At 43.7% G+C, this 20,787-nt stretch overlaps 1 protein-coding gene across 1 annotated transcript in view; it reads left to right on the top strand.

Moving 5' to 3' along the window:
• RIN3 (Ras and Rab interactor 3) overlaps nt 1-20,787 on the top strand; it is a 65,898-nt gene that overhangs the window by 11,425 nt on the left and 33,686 nt on the right. Inside the window, exons 2-3 of the mRNA XM_009076168.1 lie at nt 6,731-6,917; nt 9,859-9,973. Coding sequence (XP_009074416.1) covers nt 6,731-6,917; nt 9,859-9,973 — 302 coding nt within the window. The remainder of the gene's footprint in view (nt 1-6,730; nt 6,918-9,858; nt 9,974-20,787) is intronic.

The following is a 20,787-nucleotide window of genomic DNA, read 5'->3' as shown; positions in this document are numbered from 1 at the left end:
TGGTGTTAGAGAACCACCACTGATCATAAACACCAGGTTTATGCCCTGGTGAATGACAGTGGTTACATGTCCCTCCCAGCATCAGTAGATCTCACCCACCAAGGCTTCTGCAGAGCTGAACTGACTCATGATCTTTGAATGGGGGCAAGGCTCTGCTCAATTCAAATGCAGGTAATCTGCAGTCACGTCCTTTGCCTGCATGATGGCAGTAATGAGGAGAAATACACGTGTTAGCTTTAAACTTGCTACTGGCAGCAGCCAGAGCACCTGAGCTTGTCATAAACTTGGTTATTCTGCCAGAGAGCAAAATGTTTTTGTGCAGAGCCTGCTCCTGAGGCTCAGCTCCTGCAAGCTAGCTCAGCTGTCCTTGCTGTGCTCTGCAGCTGACAGTACAAGTCCATACAGTTCCTTCAGTGTGATGCTGATCTATCAGATCTTTAAGCTGAGCCCTATGCTGTGTAACACAGCAGTCTGGTGTCATACATGAGCAGAAAACTCTGTGGCCGCTTGATACAGAATAATTGACATTCCTGTTCTTCCACCTCCACAGGTGGTCATGACACCCTTCTGCCCCAGGACTATAATAGCACTTGTTCATTTTTGTAATTTCCTCTTAGTTTATGTGACCAGGGTGGTGAGGACTCAGTGAGCTGGTGAGTGATTTAAGGACAGGGAAGCTGTCCCACACTTGAACCCTCTGTGCCATTAGTGGAGCTCCCAGGCAGGGGGATGACTTGCTCTCCTTTGGCAAACGTGTAAACATGCGCAGGCAGGGTCCAGCTGGGGAGAGGTGGATGCCTTCAGTCTGTTGTGTGCAAACTCCTGCTAGACTTCACAGAAGCAAACATTTGGAAATCTGTGGCAGGTACAGAAAATCTCACAGAAGTGAGAATTCAATTACAGGGTGCAAAACTTCACTGCTGAAGTTGAGGGTGCCTATAACAGAAAGTGGAGTAGGTGGGAAACAGAGTTTTGCTGAGCTGTGAGGTGTTAGGATATTTAAGAGACCCTTGTTTTATCTTACCTTTTGGCAGCTGGATTGGCTGCTGCCTTGGCTGTTAAGCATGGTCCTTTCCAGGCTGAGCCAAAAGGCTTGGACATGCAGAGCATCAACTGTAGACCAAACAGCAAAGGGTGGACATTTAAGTAGAGTGGAAACGAGGGGAGCAGTGAGCAGGAGGAAGTGCTCTGCCAACCACATACTCTCCACAGACCACAGTTTGAGAAGCACTATTTCCTGAGCTATGAGCTTGTCACCAAGGTGGACCAGTAACACAAGCATTCTGCAAGGTAGGAAGGACTACTGAACAGGCAAACCTGCCTCGTGGAATGCACCAAGCTTGTCACATCACTTCCATTATCCAGTTTTTCTGTACATCTGAGAACCTCACAATGCAGGAAGCTCCCATGGCTTTCTTATGACCCCACGTGTTTTCCCTTTCTTTTTGCCTATCAGACAACAAGAAACCTGTTTATTTCTGACTAAAGCACGACAATCAGCTGGGTGTGATCCCTGAAGACCTCAAGATCTTCTCTTTCTACTTTTAGAAGTTTACATTGTTGTTTTGTTGGGTAGTTTTTGTTTTGATTTTGATTTTTGTCACATCTCTTGGCTCTGTTAGGAAAAAGCATTTATTACAGCCTGAATTTCTAGCAAGAAAGGGTTCACATTTGGTGCACAAAGTTAGCTATTGTGCTATGGGTTTTTCAATGTGTCACTTTGCTGCCTTCTCATCTTCCTAACACTCTGTTTTATGATGAAATGACTACAGAAGTTTAAAGATGACAGCTTCAGACATAAGCTGACTTGTCCCAAATGGTATCCCTTCAGGCACCAGGTGGCTTTGGTGCAAAAAGTTGCTCTGTCACCTAGCACATGGAGTTTATAGCCACTGACTCTCTCAGTAGCAAGCCAGCTGGCACACGTTTTAAGACCTGTGGTTCCTGCTCTGCTATAAATATAAATATACCATTGTATCTCCTTCCTAGAGTTCAGCACAGCAAACCATTGCTCTCTCTTGATGTCTCCTAATTTTCAGGGGGAGGAGTAAAAGCGATAAAAAACTAGCTCCTAATTCTTACATCTGGTCTAATTTAAACAACACTAAGGCCCTCAGTCATTCCTTTTCAGTGCACTACAGAGCATTTTGTTTCTAATTTAAGATTTAGATTCAATAACACCTATGTCTCTTCTCAGATCTGGTCTGGTGATAGGCAGAACCTGCAAATGTGCAGGACTGAAGAATTAATCTGACAGTCCCTACGGCTGTTCCACGCAATTTCTGTGTGCCTCAGCTGCCCCAGGGAAATTCAGAGTGACCAGCCCTATATAGTTCAGCCAGAAAGCCCTAAGTGTCAGCAGCTTTGTGGCAGTATTTCTGATACCTCTTGTAAAGATATGTCCAGGCTTGCACCTGTATGAAATTCAGTGGATTATATCCACTTGCTGCTCTGATGATTTCTGGGAATATTCAGCTGCCAAGTGTGGCTCCCAATTTCTAACGCAATGAGTCATGGTGGTGTCATTACTCCAGTGCACAGTCACTGTGCAATAATTCAAATCACCATTGTAGTTATTACTGCCTCCAACAAGCAAGTGGATACCTTCTGCCAGCCTGGGGCAGGTGTGTGAATGTAATCACCATGCAATTAATTAGCCTGTGCTGCCAGTCAGTATGCAGCACACAGCTCCCTGCATCCCAACTGAGTCCAATTTTGCAGAACCACTGCAAGATTTAAAGGTACTTTGCAGTAAGAGCTCAATTTTAAAAAAAAAGCAAGCAGCTCTAGGGTTAGCTTTTCAGCTTTGTGTCACACCTAGCCAAAATGAGCACCTGCCTGTATCAGCCAAAGGGTTTTGCAAGATTGTGGGAGAAGGAGAGAGCTGCATGTTATTTCTGAAAACCGTGAGCTTAGAAATCATCTGATGTGTGAGTTGGGAGTGAGCGAGACAGGAAAACTTGGCTGCTTCCTGTGGTGGCTCTGCAAATCCCTTCAACTGGCAGCAGAGCAAGAACCCAGGAGCTGCCTGGGCTCCCTCCTCTCTGTGCAACCACAGAGCTACTGCAGAGCCAGATTAAACTGCTGGATTAAGTGCTCCCACAGCCCAGCATCTGAATCCTTGTGACAGCTGTGCCCAGGACAGAAGTCAAGCACCAGTGCCATAACTGCGTCAGCTGGTGTGTCATGGGTCACAGCATTACAGCTGAGAAAGGTCTCCTAGGTCATTCATTCCCATTTCTTAGCCAGCACAGATTTGACTCAATAAAGTGTTTGCTACTGCTCTAAACATGGCATTTTAAGATACTTGGGTAATGCAATCCTCTTCTTCTTCTCTTGGGAACTTATCCATCATCTGTTATAACTCACTGACAGGAAGAGTCTAGCCAAACATTCCCCTGTTTCCATTGATCCCATTAATGACTCTTCTTGCCTTTACTTTTATCAGAGCCTCCCATTTCACTGAGCTGTGTTTTCCTCCCTCCATACAGGTACAAGAGCCTGCTTAATTCCTTCCAGGCTGGACTGGCTTTTGAGATGAGGATTCCTCATCCCTGAGGGCCTTAAAAATGTTAGATTTCTGTTCTGCCAAAAAAAAATATCCACTGCCCTAAATTTTCTGCATGGAAAGACTGCACACACTCAAATAATAAATTTTCCATGAAGATATATACTTTCAGAGTCTTTCCTTCTCATCTTGTATGTCTGAATTTGGAAATATTGTCTATTTTTACCCATTCTCCAAAACTTGGGAAGGGGGCCCTACATGTGTAGAAAGGTCAGTTTTGTTATTTTTCTTCACCAGTCTGTTCTTGTTGCCAAACCCCCATTGCTGCTGTGAGCAGAGCTCCATTCAGACAATGTGTCTGTGGGAGGGAGCAGAGGGCTGGGTGCCTGCATCAAGTTTGGGTTCCCCCTTGGGGAACACTGTGCCAGTGTCAATATGTATCTGGTGCTCACCAGGTCCAAATTGGTTTGTAATACTTTCCTTTCTTTGCTGATAATCCTCATATCCCTCCAGGCAATGAGATTCCTGGGCTTCAGTGTTTTGTTGGTCTTTTTCACCTAAAATAATTAATGGCTAATGAGTTCAGCATCACTGGAGTTACTGCAACACATCTCACCTTCTGGTGTCACAGCAAGACATTATCAGCATTAGCCTCCTTTAGATCTAGGTTGCACACATCATTGGTAAGACCAGATTCATGCCTCTGTGACTAATTTGGGGAGTAGCTTTTGCTAACTGTTATGGAACATTTCATTATAACTCACCTTTCTTTCCCTTCAGCTCATTACTTGTTTCCCATTACTAGGTATGAATGTTGCAATCCAACACATGTTTTCCTTTCACATGGTTACTAGGCTTTTTTTTTTGTTTGTTTTTTTCTGTAAAGAAACCAAAAGATGAAGCAGGTAAACTTCCAAAAGCTGTCATCCACTGGTTTACTCTATATGTTCAGACAATACTGATTAAAATCCTATGCTGTTACATCTGAAAGAAATTTCCTCACCTGTGTGACAAGCTGAGCTTTTATCACAAATAAAGAGGGAGTTTCACTTATTTCTATTTGCTTTCTTTTTAAGCACAGTTCTCTCATTCTTACTGTCCTGGCTGTGATCTTAAAAATGGATTGATTAAAATCAAGATTCTGTGGACTAATAACCTGAAACTGCAACTGGGATTGCTGAGGCACCTGTATTTTCTAAGAACGTTATCTCCAAAGGGTTGCAAAAGAAAAAAACTACTAAGAATAAAATCTCTCTGTTGCTTTTGGGATTTGAAAGGCTATTTTTATAAAAAAACGACTTTGGGGTAGGCTTGCTGTGTTAAGTTAGGTCTTTGAAAGGACTTTCTTTCAGTAGTTTAAGACTGACCTTATTTGAAATGCACTACGTTAAGATCTGTATCTTTAAAAGTAAAAGGAAAAAGAAGGAGATTTGAAATCAGACCAAATCAAAAGTGAAAGTTCTCAGTTCTGACATCTAAGCAGAAAACTAGTGCAGAGAAACATATTTTGTGTATGTTCTCCTACATTTCCTTTACAGGTAAAATCAAATGAATGACAAGCTGCTATCCCCATGAATCTTTGGCCTTATCCAGTAGAGGTCTTATCATCAGACCTTTCAGCACAAGTATTTCCACTCCCTGCAGTGCTAAGCACGTGTATAAATACTTCATTGAATCAGCACCATAGCTGGTCTGCCATTAGACTGCAGGGACTAAAAATAAATAGAATTAGTTCTTTGTGTCTCTGATCAGTATAGAAATCTAAAGGAGAGCATGTCCCAGAGCATTAATAACCTCGACAGCATAATTACATTATTCTTATGCGTTGTACAGCTGAGAATAAGCTCTGAGACATAAGGTGTGATTGAGCAGATTGAGCATTGCTAACATGTGATGTGACAGGATGACTCCTCTCCTGTCACTCAGCACCTCCCATGCATCTTTTCGGAGCTTCCAGTTATGTCTTTAGGACTGGACAAAATGACAAATGTGGAAAGAAAAAGAAAAAAAAGAGAGGGAAATAATGTCTTCATTTCCTCCTTCCTGAAGGTCCCTCTGGTGTTCCTCCATATGTTTCCTGTGCTCCCTCTCATTCCCCTCCCTTGGCAAAAGGAAAGGGTTTGGTATGTCTGTGTCCTGTAAGTCCTGTACTGCAGGACCTGCTGGGTCATGCTGAGCAACTTAGAGCTGTTTGCATCTGGAATTGTTCTCATGCTGCAGATCAGCCTTTGGGAACCAGCAAAAATATCTGTTCTGCAATGGATAACTCGCTGCTGGATGCATCCTTACACATCCTCCTCCTGTGCTCTGTGAGTGACAGTGGAGCTGGAGTACTCCCCTCCACCCACGAGCAGCCACCAGTGGCTCTCTGCATGCAGGGGTGAAGTGGTGGCCACCTCTGCCACCACCAGCACCAGCTCAGAGCCACCTCTGCCACCACCAGCACCAGCTGTGTGTCAGCTTGTCAGTGAGACAGGGAGCACTCAGTGTTATTTCTAAACAGTTAAGTGTCTTAGTCTACCTGAGCTGGGGACAGTGGGTGGCTGACAAAACTCGAGAGCAGCTGATGGTGCCTCTGGTTTCTGCTGGCATGCTCCATCTGAGAGGCCCCAAGATTGGGGCAAGATACCACACCAGTGCCCATCACAGCTCATGTGTGGTTGCAGAAGTGCTGACAGTGGTATGGCCACAGGGCCAGCTGCAGGCTGCTGGCCCCTGCTCACTTCAGACCAACACTGTGGCTCTGAGAGTGCCTATTCCCAGCTACTGGTGAGGTCTTTGGCCCCTTTCCTCTGCCACATCACTGTCTTTGACGCTGTGAAACATTGCTCTGACACTTTTACTGGAGTGTGGTGTCCAGGGGACAGGCATGCTCAACCCTCTGCAGCACTGGCCACCTCAGTGTGTCCCTTACCTGTGTCTGTGGGTAGCTGTGCTTAGGCAGCATCAATAGGTGAGCCAAACCCAATAGGCATCAGCACAAAGCTCCCTGCAAACCTGTGCTCTGAAACACATATAAGCACCCTCAGCCTGCAGCTGTAGTCCTTAGGATGGAGTGTTCCCCCTGTCATAGCAAGGTGCCTGTGGTTTGATGCCACTCGAGGAGCACTCCTGGTATCTAAGTGCCTGTGTCTGTCTCTGTGTTTGCATTTACAGTCCTTACTCCCCCCAAGTTTTCCGTTTGCAGTTCTGCTTACCAGGGACTCCCTTGCTGTGTTTCAGCCCCATCGGAGATAGCAGTGAAGAGAGACAAGAGACACATCTCTGTCAGGCCATTCCCCTGCAAAAGTGCCTCCCACTCCCAGGGATCAGCATCCTTGACAAACTCATCAAGACGTGTCCTGTCTGGCTTCAGCTGAACATGAGCCAGGAAAGGGCTGCTGCGATCCTTGGCAAAGAAACAGCAGGGGTAAGTCCGAAGCAGTTTCAGTTCAGACACCCACATTTCCTGTCCTTGGTGGTGTGATTAGGAGAGCAGTCCTTTTTCTAATGTGGAAGGAAAATTATTTATCAGGCTGCTCTCTGTTTCCATTACCCTTTGAGGCTTTAGTGGTGCAAGACATATATTGACTTTGGGGAAGCATGGAGTCTTGCCTTTGGTTTTATTTATTTGGTATGTAGATTCATGGAGATAGCTTCCCATTCAGCACCACACCCATAGGTATGGTGACTATCCTAATTTGGAGCAATTAAAAAAACTCCCTGAAGAAAAGGCCCTTAAATTCTGGAGTAATTTTTAGTGTAATAATTGATATCTAGTTTGCATAAACTGTGTTACAAAATTACACATCTGTGCAAAGCTCAGCGCTTGCTTAAGGAAAACAGCTCTGCAGCAAAGGGAGGAGCTACCCATTTCAGAGGTCTCAGAGGTGAGACATAGCAGGGTGTAGTGTCCTGGTTGGGTCCTTAGAGAAGAGCAGGTGCAAATGGCCTGAACTGATGTCAGAGCACATGGGCAATTCACTCACTTCTGCTCTGAGGATGTTTGGACCTGTTGGCACAGCCGAGTGACACCGTCCAGTGGGACTCACCTGAGCAGTCTGGGCTGTGCAGTGCACCTCAGCCTGGATCAGACTTCTCAAACAGCTTGGGGAAATTATTCTTTTTGTTCTTCTGCTCTGTCTGTAAATGGAGACCTGTCTGTGATGTAGCAATGTATGGCCCTAAGCATCCTTGGCCATTACCCACTACCTGCATGCAGGGAGTTCCCCAACTCTGAGTGGCTTTGGGGTTACATCTTACCTCTGTTCCTCCTGCTTATGTCATCCTCAGGCACAGTCTTCAGCTGTGGTCTGGAGCAGACAGAAGAGGTGATGCCTCAGAGGTGTCCCATGGCAAAGGCAGCCTCTCCTGCCTGTGCACTGTTCCCACCAGTGGTGAAAATAGAAGAGACTGGTTCAGTACTAGCCCTGACCCAGGCAGAAGGGTTATGTACTGCTCAAAAACCTCACCTCCCACTTATCTGAACAGCCATGGTCCAGCTTTAGCCTTTGGAGCCATGGCAACCAGGCATGCTGATCAGGAAAACAGAAGTGACTCATTTCCAGGTTTCATTCCTCTCATTGCTTAGATTAAATTTCAGATAAAGCACTTGACCAATGCAATGTGAGATGGTGCTGTCTGACAGTCATGGTTAGAGGGACAGTGCTACCACGGGGGCAGTAGGACCTGGGGAGGGGAGAGCCTCTACCTGCAGATACTACCTGTCTCCTACCTACAGATATTTTCTGTGATACAAGGTGAGGGCCTGTGCTAGAAATCAACCTGTTTAAGGCCTGCACCTATTTGCCATGAGTTTATTTGTGTTTTCTCTGCCCTGCTGGTGGGCCTGAGCCCCTGGCACTCCATTTCTTCTGAATGGAAGAGGCCATAACCTTGCCCTGTGTGAGGTTGTGAAGCTGCCCCAAAGCTGTGTGTTCACCATGAGTGCTTCAAAGTGACCACAGATGCCCTTTTGACTGGGACTCATGCAGGGAAAGGTCCTGGCTTCTAAACAAGCTTTTTTTAAAATTCCTCTGTCCAAGAAATTAATGTTTTCTTGATAGATTTCCATACATTACAGTTAATTAATGATTTTATCAACTCACACTTCTTTCTGATATTAATATCTAGACTCCAAATTAGCCTGATTTTTAAACTCAGGTTTTTTTAAAATACCTTGACTCTCTCCTGCCAAAGCTTGCTATCAAAGAACAGATAAAGGTGAATTAATTTGTGTCTGCATCTTCAAGATACAAGCCAAAAATATCATTGACAATGAGCTTTAATACAAAGCACACTAAGGATCTCACACCATACATAGAACGAGGTATTTTTCTTTTTTCTTCTTTATCTTTTTTTTCTTTTCTATTTCTCTTATCTCCTTTCCTGATTGTTTTGGGCTTTTTTTATTTGTTTGTTTGTTGTTCAGTTTGGTTTAATTCCAGTGGTCTCATTGGTGGGAACCAATGGGTACACTGGTTCCACTGGTTCCAGCTAAAGACTATGGGGACTCTGATCAATGTGTATGAACAACTGATGGGTTTGAGACAGACCAATCTCAGTGTATCCTGTGAAAGGATGATGTGCAGTAGGCATAAATTGAAACACAGGAAATTCTGTTTAAACATTAATAAAAGCTTTTTTACTATCAGGATGATTGGATGTTGAAATATGTTGCCCAAGAGGCTGTAGAGCCTCCATCACTGGAGATAAAAAAAATCCCCAAAAGACACAATCCTGGACAACTGTGCAGTCTCCACCTTTGGAGGTTCTCCAGACTTTTACAGACAAAGCCCTGAGCAACTTGGTCTGGCCTCATGGCTTCACCCAGAGGATTGGAGAAGAGTCCTCACAGGGTACCTGCTAGCCTGAATGATCTTCTGGTTTTAAAAACCTCTGCCATGAGACACTGTGGCCACGAGAGCCTTTGGCCTTATTTTCCACTCATGGACACTCAAATCCTTTCACTTATCACTCTAGGTACAAGTGACTCCCTTGCTTTAGACCTGGACTGGGACATTCTAGGGTGACTTATCCATGATTTAGGGCACTTGTGTGAGGAGTGTCAATTGACAAATTGTCAGTGCAGTTTTATACTCCTCATTTATAGTTTGCCTTAGGTTTAAGTGGGGCATCAGTGATGCACAGAAACTTTGCTGATTCCTTCACAGGTCTGAATTTCACCCAGATGAAATGTCCCTTTATTCATTATTTTTTGTTGTATAAAGCTCAACTAAGTGGAACAAAGCTAAAATAAGACCATTAAAACTGGATTGTACTGATAAAACTCTTCATTGCCAATGACCTAAAATAACGTTCAGAAGCTCACATAACGTAGCTAAGCTCTTGATTCCTTTCTCCTTTTGCAGATATTCTTGGTTAGGAAAGAGAGTAATGTGAACAACATGGTCCTTGCAGTTCGCCTGCCGGTGCAGAACGAGGCTCCTGGTGTGCTCGAGTACAACATTAAAGAAGAAAAATCAAGTAAGGTCTTTACATTTTTTAGTCTTGCTCTGGTTATTGTACTGAACCCTCTTGTGATCACCAGTATTTATGCAATCTCACTTGCACTGAGCAGGTTCCTCTTGTAACTGGCAGCAGATCTTGCTTTCATGGTGTAGTTCAGTTAATATTTCCTGCAGCTGCTTTACCTCAGCTCCCCTGCGGTTCTGCACCTTCTGTTATCATTTACAGACAGACTTGCAACAGGAAAATAAAGCACCTCCAGATGAGGGGGCCAGTGCTTTGATCAAGCAAGAGGAGCTGCCTTTCACCAGGTGGAAGTCCTGGGGAAAGCACGAGGCTCTGGCAGACTAAGCCTTGTTAACTCTCTGACTCTCTGCCACTGAATTTGGAGGTCACCAGTTGTCTGACATCTGCTATGTTACCTTTTCATGTACCTCATACAGACATGCTGAACAACCAGTTACTCCTAAACTGTTTTGAATGTCTCACTGCTTCTGGGATGCAGATGGGTCTCGTGGCTGGTGGTGTTGGGGCTGTTCCCAGTCGGAGAGCCAGGTCTGCCGTGGAGAAAATGAGTTCAGTCAGACACCCATAAGGCAGCTCCCTGTGTAAATGGATGTGTAAGACATATGGTTTCCACTTTCTAAGGAATATTTGTAAACACCTGAATTTTAGGATAGTCATAGAAACATGCAGTCAAAAGAGTTCATCCAAATAACTCATACTGTTGATTTATATGAACACATCCAAATCCTCCATCACTGAGCTCTGCCCCAAAGCAGCTCCCCAGGTTATCTGTTTTATTCTCTGCTAAAACACTTGTGTGTCTGCAGATCAATGTTTTAACTTATTTCTTTCCCCTTGCTCAAATGAATTTGACAGTTGCTCAAATGAGTTTTTTCCTTCTCATATGTTTCTTCGCATACCTCTGCACCATAAACAGACTTTAAAGCCAGAGGGACAACTGAATCTCTTAATCTCTTCTAATCTCAAACCCAGACTGCAGACTGTCACAGCGTTGCTCCTGCACAGGGTGCAGCTGCCTGTCTGGCTGCTGCATTCCCCTGGAAAGATTTCTCTCTCATCTCCCTGCTCCTTGGAGCACCCAGCTGCAGGGATTCAGTGCTCCTTCATGAGGGCAGGAACAGCAAACCTTTTGCCACAACTTCAGGTGTTCAGTTAAGAATACAAGGGCAAGGGTTAGCTGCAGGGTGGGGAAAGACCTTTTATTTAGCTATTTGAACTTGACCTAAGGCTTAGATTTTGTATGGTGGGGAATTAGCTTTTGATGATTCAAGTTTTCCTTTGGATAAAAGTTAAAAAATTGAATCTTGCTATCCTAAAAATACGTCATTTATAGAAATGTTACTTCTTGACTTGTGTCCTGTATCATAAAATCTGATGTCTTTGAGGACAGCTGAAGTCAAATGTACTACAACAATGTCACTGAGCTAGCCTAGCTAGAGAGAGTTTTCTGCCATGCTTTTCAAACTTGCTTGCTGTTTCTAACTTATCACTAACTTAACGCAAAGGATGTGTTCAGAGTCGCAGCTTTCTGGTAGGAACAAGAATTAAATCAGTTTCCACCACTTTCATGCAAGTTGCAAAGTCAGTGGAGGAGAGTAATTAAATTTCAGCTCTCATTCAAAAATCAGGAGAGCTGCCATCACATGTGCAGCAATCCCAGTGGCCACGAGGCTCATGCATTCCTATGGTAGATATTCACATTATTTTTAGCTGGAGTTCTGTCAGTGTTGAGCTGTAGAAAGCCTCTCAGTTCTCCATCCAGCACCATTTTGACAGGAACACACTGGCCATGCTTTTGCTTCCTTTCTCATTCAGGGTAAGTAGCCTGGCTTTTAAATTTAGAAGAAATTGAACTAATTCCTGTTAGTAAAACCAAAGTACTATATCTAATACAAGGGGAGATGGTAAATCTTCAGTGTCACAGAGTAATCTAATACATTATCTTTGATTTATTGATTCTGCATTACTCCACTGACTTATAAAATTTTTCAGAAATAAAATGATGTGTTGTCCAGATTAAGACTAGAACCTGAGCTTCCTTGACAAGTAGTGTGGGACATCTGGATTGGCTCAGCTTAATGAAGTGCCCTTCACTCTTCCCTGATGTTCTATAAGTGTCAGGGTAGGAGGTCTCTGAGCACCCTGAGATGTTGTCTTGCTGTGGAATGCAAGTCAGTTGAAATTTTGGTGTTACATTCCTGAAGTGAAGCACCCCAGCTGCATAGCCTGAGGACCACTGTGGACTGGCAGGTTTTTTTCAGGCATCTAGTCTTCAGCTTTAGAAAGTCTCTCTTTAGTTCTTCCATTCTTGCTACAAGGAAGCTTCAGCTTGCCACTAAACATTACAAACAGAGGTGAATCCTCTGGAGAGCTACCTGCTCTTTGAGTCTGCATGAAGTGCAGCAGAGCTGGTGCCCTTTCAGTGCTCTTCAAAAGGACCAGCTGTAATGCCCCTGCCTTTTAAGAATCCTCCTTCTCAGCTGTTGTGGGGACCATGCAGCTTTGGTTTTGCTGGCCTACTCCTAGTATTTCCTTTCTGAGTTGACACATAAGCAATGATCTATGTAATGTGCCCCATGGAAACCTTTCTGAGAGCTGGCTCCTCCTAAAAGGGTTCAAAGAAGTGGGAACAATTTCTTCTCCTCATTACCTCAGTTCAACTCGCTAGACTTCACAGACTTGATGCATTCATATGTAAACTGAAAGCTGAATTTGCCTTGATATACATAGTTCCAATTTTATAGAAAGCCTTCATTCAGTTAAAATTCAAGCTGCAACCCATCTCAGCTTACTATCCTGAAGCACCTTGCCAGCTGCTTCTTGTCCTTAGGAGGACTCAGTGCAATCCCAGCACTAAAAGAGGCACAAAGAAGGATGTGCTGTCCTTAGAGCTTGACATGATTGCCCTGTGCCATCTCTACAGTGATATCCATCTCTTATGATATGCAGCTTTATATAGCAAGTTTTGCAGCTCAGCTGCTTGTAAAAAGCCATTCTCATCCCTTCCTACATTTCAGAGAGTGTCTGGAGAGGCTTTCCCTGGTGTCATAATGACAGTACAGAGGTTGTTGCCCAGCCCCTGTGATCTATATAGAGATGGCCATTCAACGAAGGACAAAAAAAGAGCCCAGAATCTTCCTAGCATTGTAGTGCCAAATAATGGTGGTTCATTGTTTTTCTCTTTGTTTTCTGTGAATCAGATCTGCTTTGTTGATGTCTGATGAAATATTTAGGGAAGTAAAAGTTTTCTGAGGGGAAGACTGGATTTAATTGTAATTTTTTTTTTACAAATGGAAATCCCCAATGAACCCACTATGTAAGAAGACCAAGAAATGAAACTTCTTTCCATTTTGTTTTGTGGGAAATTTTCACTTCTTCTCTGAAGTAGCCCTTAGAATCATAAAATAGGAGAATGGAGTTAAAAGATTTTCTTCTGGGTCTTCATCTTTGGTTGTAACTCCTCCAGAGACAGGAGAGCTAAATCCTGGTGGCATCAACACATAAGGTAGAGAACAAACGACAGGTACCAGGTACCACATGGCACATCAGAAAGTTGAGAAACCTGTGAACTTTCCCTTGCATCTGTGGTTTTGCTCTTGGCCTGAAGGATTACTTACTTCTTACTCAAAACATTGTAAATCTCCCATAACTAAAGCTTGTTACAAGGTTGATTCCATTTAGCGGTGCGGTATTGGGAGCTACCTCTCAATCTCTGCTAAAATCTCAGCTACTTTGTGCACTTTCTGTTCTGAGGTTGTCCCTTAGTTCTGTTTCATTCCGAGATGGAGCCCTAGCCTCACACACCTCAGAAACTGAACACCATTTCCTCAGGTGACTCTTACCCTTGGCTGTTGTCACCAAACTGGTGGTAACCTCAGGTCCCAGTTCCCTCTCCTCTTTTTGTATAGACAATCAGAAGCTACTCTGCTGACACCAGCTCCATTGTAACAGTATTTGAAAGAAAAGAATCAGATGTTTAAAATAAATGTGCATTTCTGAAGTAACATATAATGAGAGCTTGAAGGAAGCATCTGAGAACCATAGACCACTTGGTGCAGGTAGTGACAGTAGCTTTTACTCTCACAAGGCATTACATAGACACCTGCCACAGATTTCTATTAAGTCCTTTAAGAGAAGAATGATCTAGCACCATAAATTCAGGATAATGCTTTCTTTTTTTCTGGGAAATTTTATGAATAATAGCTCAAAGTAATTTGATTTCATGATACACATGAGTGGATCACATACTTCTCGGGAGTCTTTCACATAAGTTTTGGTGCAGAATGTGTAGTAATTGTTTCCCAAATTCTTCTGCACAAAAAAAAAAACCCAACACAAAAAGAGGATGTGATTCCTTTCCAAATACACAAAATTACACTAAACAGAAGTATCTGCACTTGCACAGAATAAAGAAGAACATATTATTCATATTATGAGAATTTTTTTATATAAATAACAATGGAATTGATTTGCCAAGTTAGTAGTGAACCCTTCAGGCTCATGTCCTAAGGGGTTTGAGGCTGGCCTGATCCTGCCATGGTTGCCCACTCCTGTAATCATGCTCCTGCCTTCCTCATTGCTGCAACTGGCTTTGCTCACTTTGAGGCTTAGTTTCCAGCAGCAGTTCACATGACCCCATGTTGTGGAGTTGCTGTTCTTGTTCATTGTCTCTTGTGAGACTCCACCTGGAATACTGCATGCAGTTCTGGTGTCCTCAACATAAGAAGGACATGGAACTGTTGGAACAAGTCCAGAGGGGGCTACGAAATTGCTAAGAGGACTGGAGCATCTCCCCTATGAAGACAGGCTGAGGAACTTGGGGCTGTTCAGCCTGGAGAAGAGAAAGTTGTGTGGAGACCTCATAGCAACTTTTCAATATCTGAAGGGCCTACAAGGAGCCAGAGAGGGACTCTTTGTTAGGAACTGCAATGGCAGGACCAGGGGAAATGAGTTCAAAATGAAGGAGGGAAAGTCTAGGTTGGATGTGAGGAAAAAATATTTTCCTATAGGATGGTGAGACATTGGAACAGGTTGCCCAGGGATGTGGTAACTGCCCTGACCCTGATGGTGTTCAAGGCCAGGTTGGATGAAGCCTTGAGCAACCTGATTTAGTGAGGAGGTGTCCCTGCCCAAGGCCGGGGAGTTTGGGACTAGATGATCTACAAGGTCCATTTCAACCCCTAAATTCTATGATTCTATGATTGTTTAAGCCATACCTGCGTGGGACAATCTGACACCAGACATAACTGTTCAAAAGCAACTCTTCCAACCCATGGGGTCAAAGCTGGGTTGAACCCCTCAAAACTGATGAGTGTACATCTGAAGGAGTTTGTAGTGAAGTCTTGTCTGTAGTGTGGTTATTTCATTTATTACAGGATAATTAGGAGATTTAAATTAAAACTCTGCCTGCTCTGACCCTCTCAGCTTCTCTGGAGACAAACTCTGAATGAGCTGGAGCGTAACGGAGGTCTTGAAATAACCTTAACACAATCAAATAGGAAAGCAAAAATAAATTATCTCCAAGTAATACAAAAATGTCCAGAACATGATTAATAACTCCTTTGAAGGAAGAGACATGGTGCCATTGGACACGGTAGCTTATACTCAATTTCTGGTTTATGGACAGCAGCTGTACTTCAGGTTATAGGGTATGGGCTTGTGGTAAGGACCCACAATACACCTTGACAGAAAAGGTACAGGCAATTTCTGCACTTGAAAGCAGTTTAAGAGGAATCACTGAGTGTTGCTACAAAATTGCAAGTCTGGTAGCTAATAGAATATTGATAGAGAAATCCAATGTCTGCCCTAGTCACCTTATTTGGCCTTTCTTAAAGTCAGACTGAGCTCAGGAAGTGCAGTCTGGAGTTGATACAAAATGCTTGAGACAGACAGTAGGGATTTAGGAGAGGACCACAACTCAAGTAAAACACATGGCAGCAGTTTATCTGCCTAGTTAATTATTTAACTGCTTTCACCTGTTTGCCATGAGAACTCATGAGGACCTGACCACTTCGTATATCCACCACCCAGCAAACTCTGTCCATTAGGGCAGAGAGAAGAGTTACAGCAGGCACAGAAGCAGCAGGAAGGCAGGACTTGCTGGAGAGACCAAACAGCTGTTTATACAAGCAAAGGTCTTCTTTTCCACACTGGGTTTTAGGAAGGATGAAATCAATTGGAAAAGATTATTTAAAGGTTAAGATTTCACAATGTACATTCTTGCCCTAATGACCCCAAATAGCTGCAGTCTAAAGCTGTGAAAGCAAGCTTAATTCTCAAAGTCAACTTTGTCAATCATTACAAAGTTACTTCAGTCACTTTTATTCTGCCATTCCTCCATCCCAAGCACATATGGGGGAAACAAACCAGGTTTTTATTATAGATTAAACCATTTGCATAGAATAAAAGGGGCATGTGCAGCCCTGCAGTAGTAGTAACAGATGGTAATTAAACTGCAGCAATCAGGCAGCAGCATGTTTACTGAGGGGTATTAGAGTAACAGGGGGATGCACTTTGTTCATCTTTCAGGCTTAGCTCGAAACAAAGCTTCTGAAAGTCCTGATCTTTACATCCCAGCCAGCCTGAGGTGAGGGCTGGGAGCATTCCTGGCATGATAGCAGATCTCAGATACAAGGGATACAAATTCCTGTCTGTGTCCCTGCATGGATCAGTGCATCCCAGTACTATGTGAGGGCACTCACTGAGTGAGCATGGAGCAGGGAAGAGGAGGCAGAATGACTAGGAACAACCCAGTAGATGCTCTCTGTTGCCTCAAGCACCTTCAGATGCTGACAATGGACTTGCCTATTGCACTCTGCTGACACCCTGGCCAGTACGGCCAGATGTGGTCCCCTATGGCAGATTTCCCTGGTTTATTTTGTTAATGTTTATTTTAATACGTAATTCTGAGGCTGGATTAACAAACTCAGAGACCAAAGTACTCCTTACTAACATGTCACATTGTGGTCAGGTGGCATCTTCCCATGTGAACAGCATTGAAGTTCTGCATAAATGAGGTCATGGGAAAAAATAGGAGGATAGCACAGTTACTGCAGCCTACTTGAAATTTCGGTCCTTTAATGAAAGTGACCAGTTGTGCAGATGAACTTTGTGATATGAATGTTTTTGTGGAAGTGTTGGCAGCTCTTGCAATAGCTTCCTCAATTTTGCAAGTCTTTTTGCTAACACCCTGCCTGCTGGAATCAGGAAGTAGAGTGAAGATAGACAGAATATTTTTTTCCAGAAAGAGAAATAACCGTCACAAGTGCAGAGAAAAACCTAAAGAAATAACCTTCAAATTCTGGAAATATTCAGGGGAAAAAAGTAGAAGATATAGAAAACAATCTATAGGAAGACAATCTGCCATTTTAAAAAAAGACTTTTAATTGCATTTTTTTGGGATCCCTTCTGATCTAGAACCAAAATGGAAAGACCTTTCACTTTGTAGCTAACTGACCTATGTACTTGTATTCATGACACTGACTTCTAAGATGAAGCCATTTATTTGGGTAGCACTTGCAGATTTTCATGGGAAGTTTTCAAGACTGAACTGGATAAAGCCTGGAGTGACTTGGTTTGACTTCATGCCCAATAATGCCCAAGAGATGCAATTATATGCCCCTTGGCATATTGCAGAACTGAGCTTGCTGCAGGCTGAAATAGACTTCATCATATGGCACTAATAGCACTGCAAGGCTCCTGGATTATTTTTGCACAGATGTAAAGGGACTTTTTAGTTGGAATGGGACAACCCAAGTATTGAGTAAATGAACATCCATCCTTCCCAAGTCGAACCTCTTAAGACAACCTCTGGCAATTCAGACTGCAGGCAGAAGGACCCATCAGAAAGTATATTTGTTTACATCTGTTGTCATTGTAATGGTACCACAGTCCTTTTTGAAATGGTCAGTTTAACCTCCTTTAGCCTCCTACAGTGGAAGCCCTGCAGCTTTCAACACCGGAAAGAATTCTTATTTCTGTAAACTAAGGCATGAAAAGCAGGGTAGGACTATTTATAGCTTTGATTTCCTCTGAATAGCTAAGAGGCTGAACCTGACGTTACAGAGTGAAAAGATCAAGGTGGTGCTTTTTTTTGGTTTTGGGGTTGTGTGGGTTTTTTTAACACCCTATGCTGCTATTCAGCGATAAAGCAGACAAAGAGAGGACTGACTTGGCAGCCAAGTCATGAACTGCCCTGAAGACTTGTCTACCAGCCATCTTCAAGTTTACTACAGAATGTGACTTTAGTGAATATATAAGTATATAAGGCAAAAACATCAGTAGTCCCAGTAACTCGTAGTTGAGGTACTGCAGCCTCACAAGCACAAGTAAAGTGAAAAGCGTGTGGGCACCATCCCTGGGAGAGGCAGGAGGGAGGTTTCTTGTGAGTTCAGGCTGTAACTTCATGCTGATGCTGCTGTCACAAGAAACACTCTTGCCATCCCTCATCTGTCAGTTGTGTGTCCATGCCCTCATGCTCCTCTGGTCCATCTTTCTCTGCCTAATGCAGCTTATGACTGGGAAGGAGTGAGCAATGTGATGTGAGGATGTGAAAGCAGGATGGTGTGGGGGGCAATGCTTCCTTAGAGATGCTCCCATGTGCTGGGTTATGTAAAATAAAGTCTGGAAAGGAGAAAATGATAAGGGGATGGAGGGGGTATGGGTGACTGGGAAGGGTGGGTGGCAGACTGGAGACAGAGGTCTGGGAACAAGGTGGAGGGAGGCAGTAGGTGTCCAAGGATGAGGTCACATCCTGTAATGCTGAATGACTGCATGAGGCTCCAAGGTGCTGCAGGTGAAGCTGAAAAGAGGCTGACCACAGAGGCAGGAGCCCATCAGAGCTGCTCTGTGGTGCCAGGAGAGGAGGGTGCAGGCAGGAGGAAAGCTCTGTTGGGGTGGGTGGGAAATCAGTACAAAACTGTGGCTGAATTGCTCTGCAGCAGCCAACCTCCTTGATGCATCACTGACAGTGTGCCAAGAAGCTGCCCTTTCCCCTCCCTACTGAGCTGAATTCAGCTCATTTTTCCCAAGAAAGTCAGTGTCATGGCACTGATTTTATAGGCTGAGGCACAGATTGCTGAAGGGGCTCAGTCAACTGTGCATCACCAGCCCTGACCAAGCCCACCTGTATTTATTGGGTTGCAGGAAGGCTTTTTGTCTGATGAGCTCTTGACATTGTTCAGCACTGAGGTACCAACACAACTATTCAGACCTTTTTTTGTATGCTTTGTGTATAGACTGACAGGCAACTCTGCTGCTGTACTGTAAGCAGAGCCGATTTTTCTGATTTACTTCAGAGGAATGTTTTCCTTTATTGTTGCATCATGGAGCGTGTGATTGAGGAACAGTAAGAAAATGTTGTCAGCTCTGGGCCTGACTAGCCTGAGAAAAAGCAGAAATAAGCCGGCAAAAAATAACAACAGAGATATCAATGCCCTTAGGACAGATGATCCCTTTTCCTTTCTTTCACCAAAACTGGCTAATTCCATCTCAATGAAGCAAATCATACATTCCAGCAGCAGAACTTGTTCAAGACTACTTTTTTTTAAATAAAGATTAGCCATTTGATGACTGAAAGTTTGTGTATTTTTAGCAGTAGAGTCTGGAAAAGCTGAATATGTAGTTAACCTTAAGGTTCAAATTTTAAGGAGTTTAATTGTAAATAAGGAGGCCTCTGGGCATGCAGGCTAGCATCCTATTTTCCTTGTAGTAAATGACTCCTGTACAGTGAAGGGGACACTTTGCACTAAGGAGAGTAGACTGACCAATGTTATCGTTTAATGTGGTTCCTGTTGCTGCCTGTAAGATGTAGAGCTACCCTAGTTATCTTCAGATTAGCCTCTCTCAGACACAGATAACAATCTGCCTGCATCACCCAGGGCTCAACATGGGCTAATTTCCCCTGCTTATGCACATTTCTCATTAGCAAGAAAAGTCTACCGTCACCTACACAACTTCTTGGCATGAAGAACTTACTACTGCGCAGATCGGCCCCATGGCATGGGATAATTGGGCAGTTCTGCCCCAGCCCTGGCCTTCAGCTCTGGGAGTGCTGCTTTGCTGCTGTTTTCTGCTGGATCTCATCTGCCTCCACAGGCAGTACGAGGTCAAAGACCACCTCTGCTGTGGGCTGTTGTAAGCACACAGGAGACATTATCTTAGTCTGGTCTGCCGTCTGTGGTCTGATTGGAGATAGAGACTGAGTGATTTCTAGTCCCCTAAGGATGTCAGACATAGACATCTTCCCAAGGTCAGTTTGCCTGCCAAGGATGACTTCTCCGTTATCCACACTACGACTACCCTGAAAACTGGGTTAGAGTCAAGGACTTCCCATTCAGGAGACTACTCTGAAGCAGGAGCCCACTCTGAAGCAGGAGCCCAGAATTTTGGTTTGCCAAGAACAGTAACTGAGGGCCTGGGCAATATTTTAAAGCATGGTATGAGGACACATTTTATAACCTGTTGTACAAGTTCATCATCTCTCTTCTGAACGCAGACATGCACAAGGAAAGCAGAAAATCTCACGGAGTCCTTCTCACTTGAGCTGAGTTCCACATCACTTTGACACACTGCTTATTTTAAAGCATAAAACACTTATCAAGACAAGACACTTTTAAAACACAAGACACTTGTGCAGCTGTTTTTTCAAGATGTAACAGTGCCAGGTTTCTGTGTGGTTTACAAGCTGTTTTGGAAACATTCTTGTTGCTTATAGTGGGGTGGTTTTTTTCTTTCTTTTCTGTAAACTCTCATCCCGAGGAGTTGCCTCCCCTCTCTCCATGCAAACATTTTCATTTTTACTCTAA

The sequence above is a fragment of the Acanthisitta chloris genome, unplaced genomic scaffold (assembly GCF_000695815.1).
Source record: "Acanthisitta chloris isolate BGI_N310 unplaced genomic scaffold, ASM69581v1 scaffold8206, whole genome shotgun sequence".
Classification (NCBI taxonomy): Eukaryota; Metazoa; Chordata; class Aves; order Passeriformes; family Acanthisittidae; genus Acanthisitta; species Acanthisitta chloris.
The sequence above is the reverse complement of the archived record's forward strand: the minus strand, read 5'-3'. Positions and strand labels throughout refer to the sequence as shown.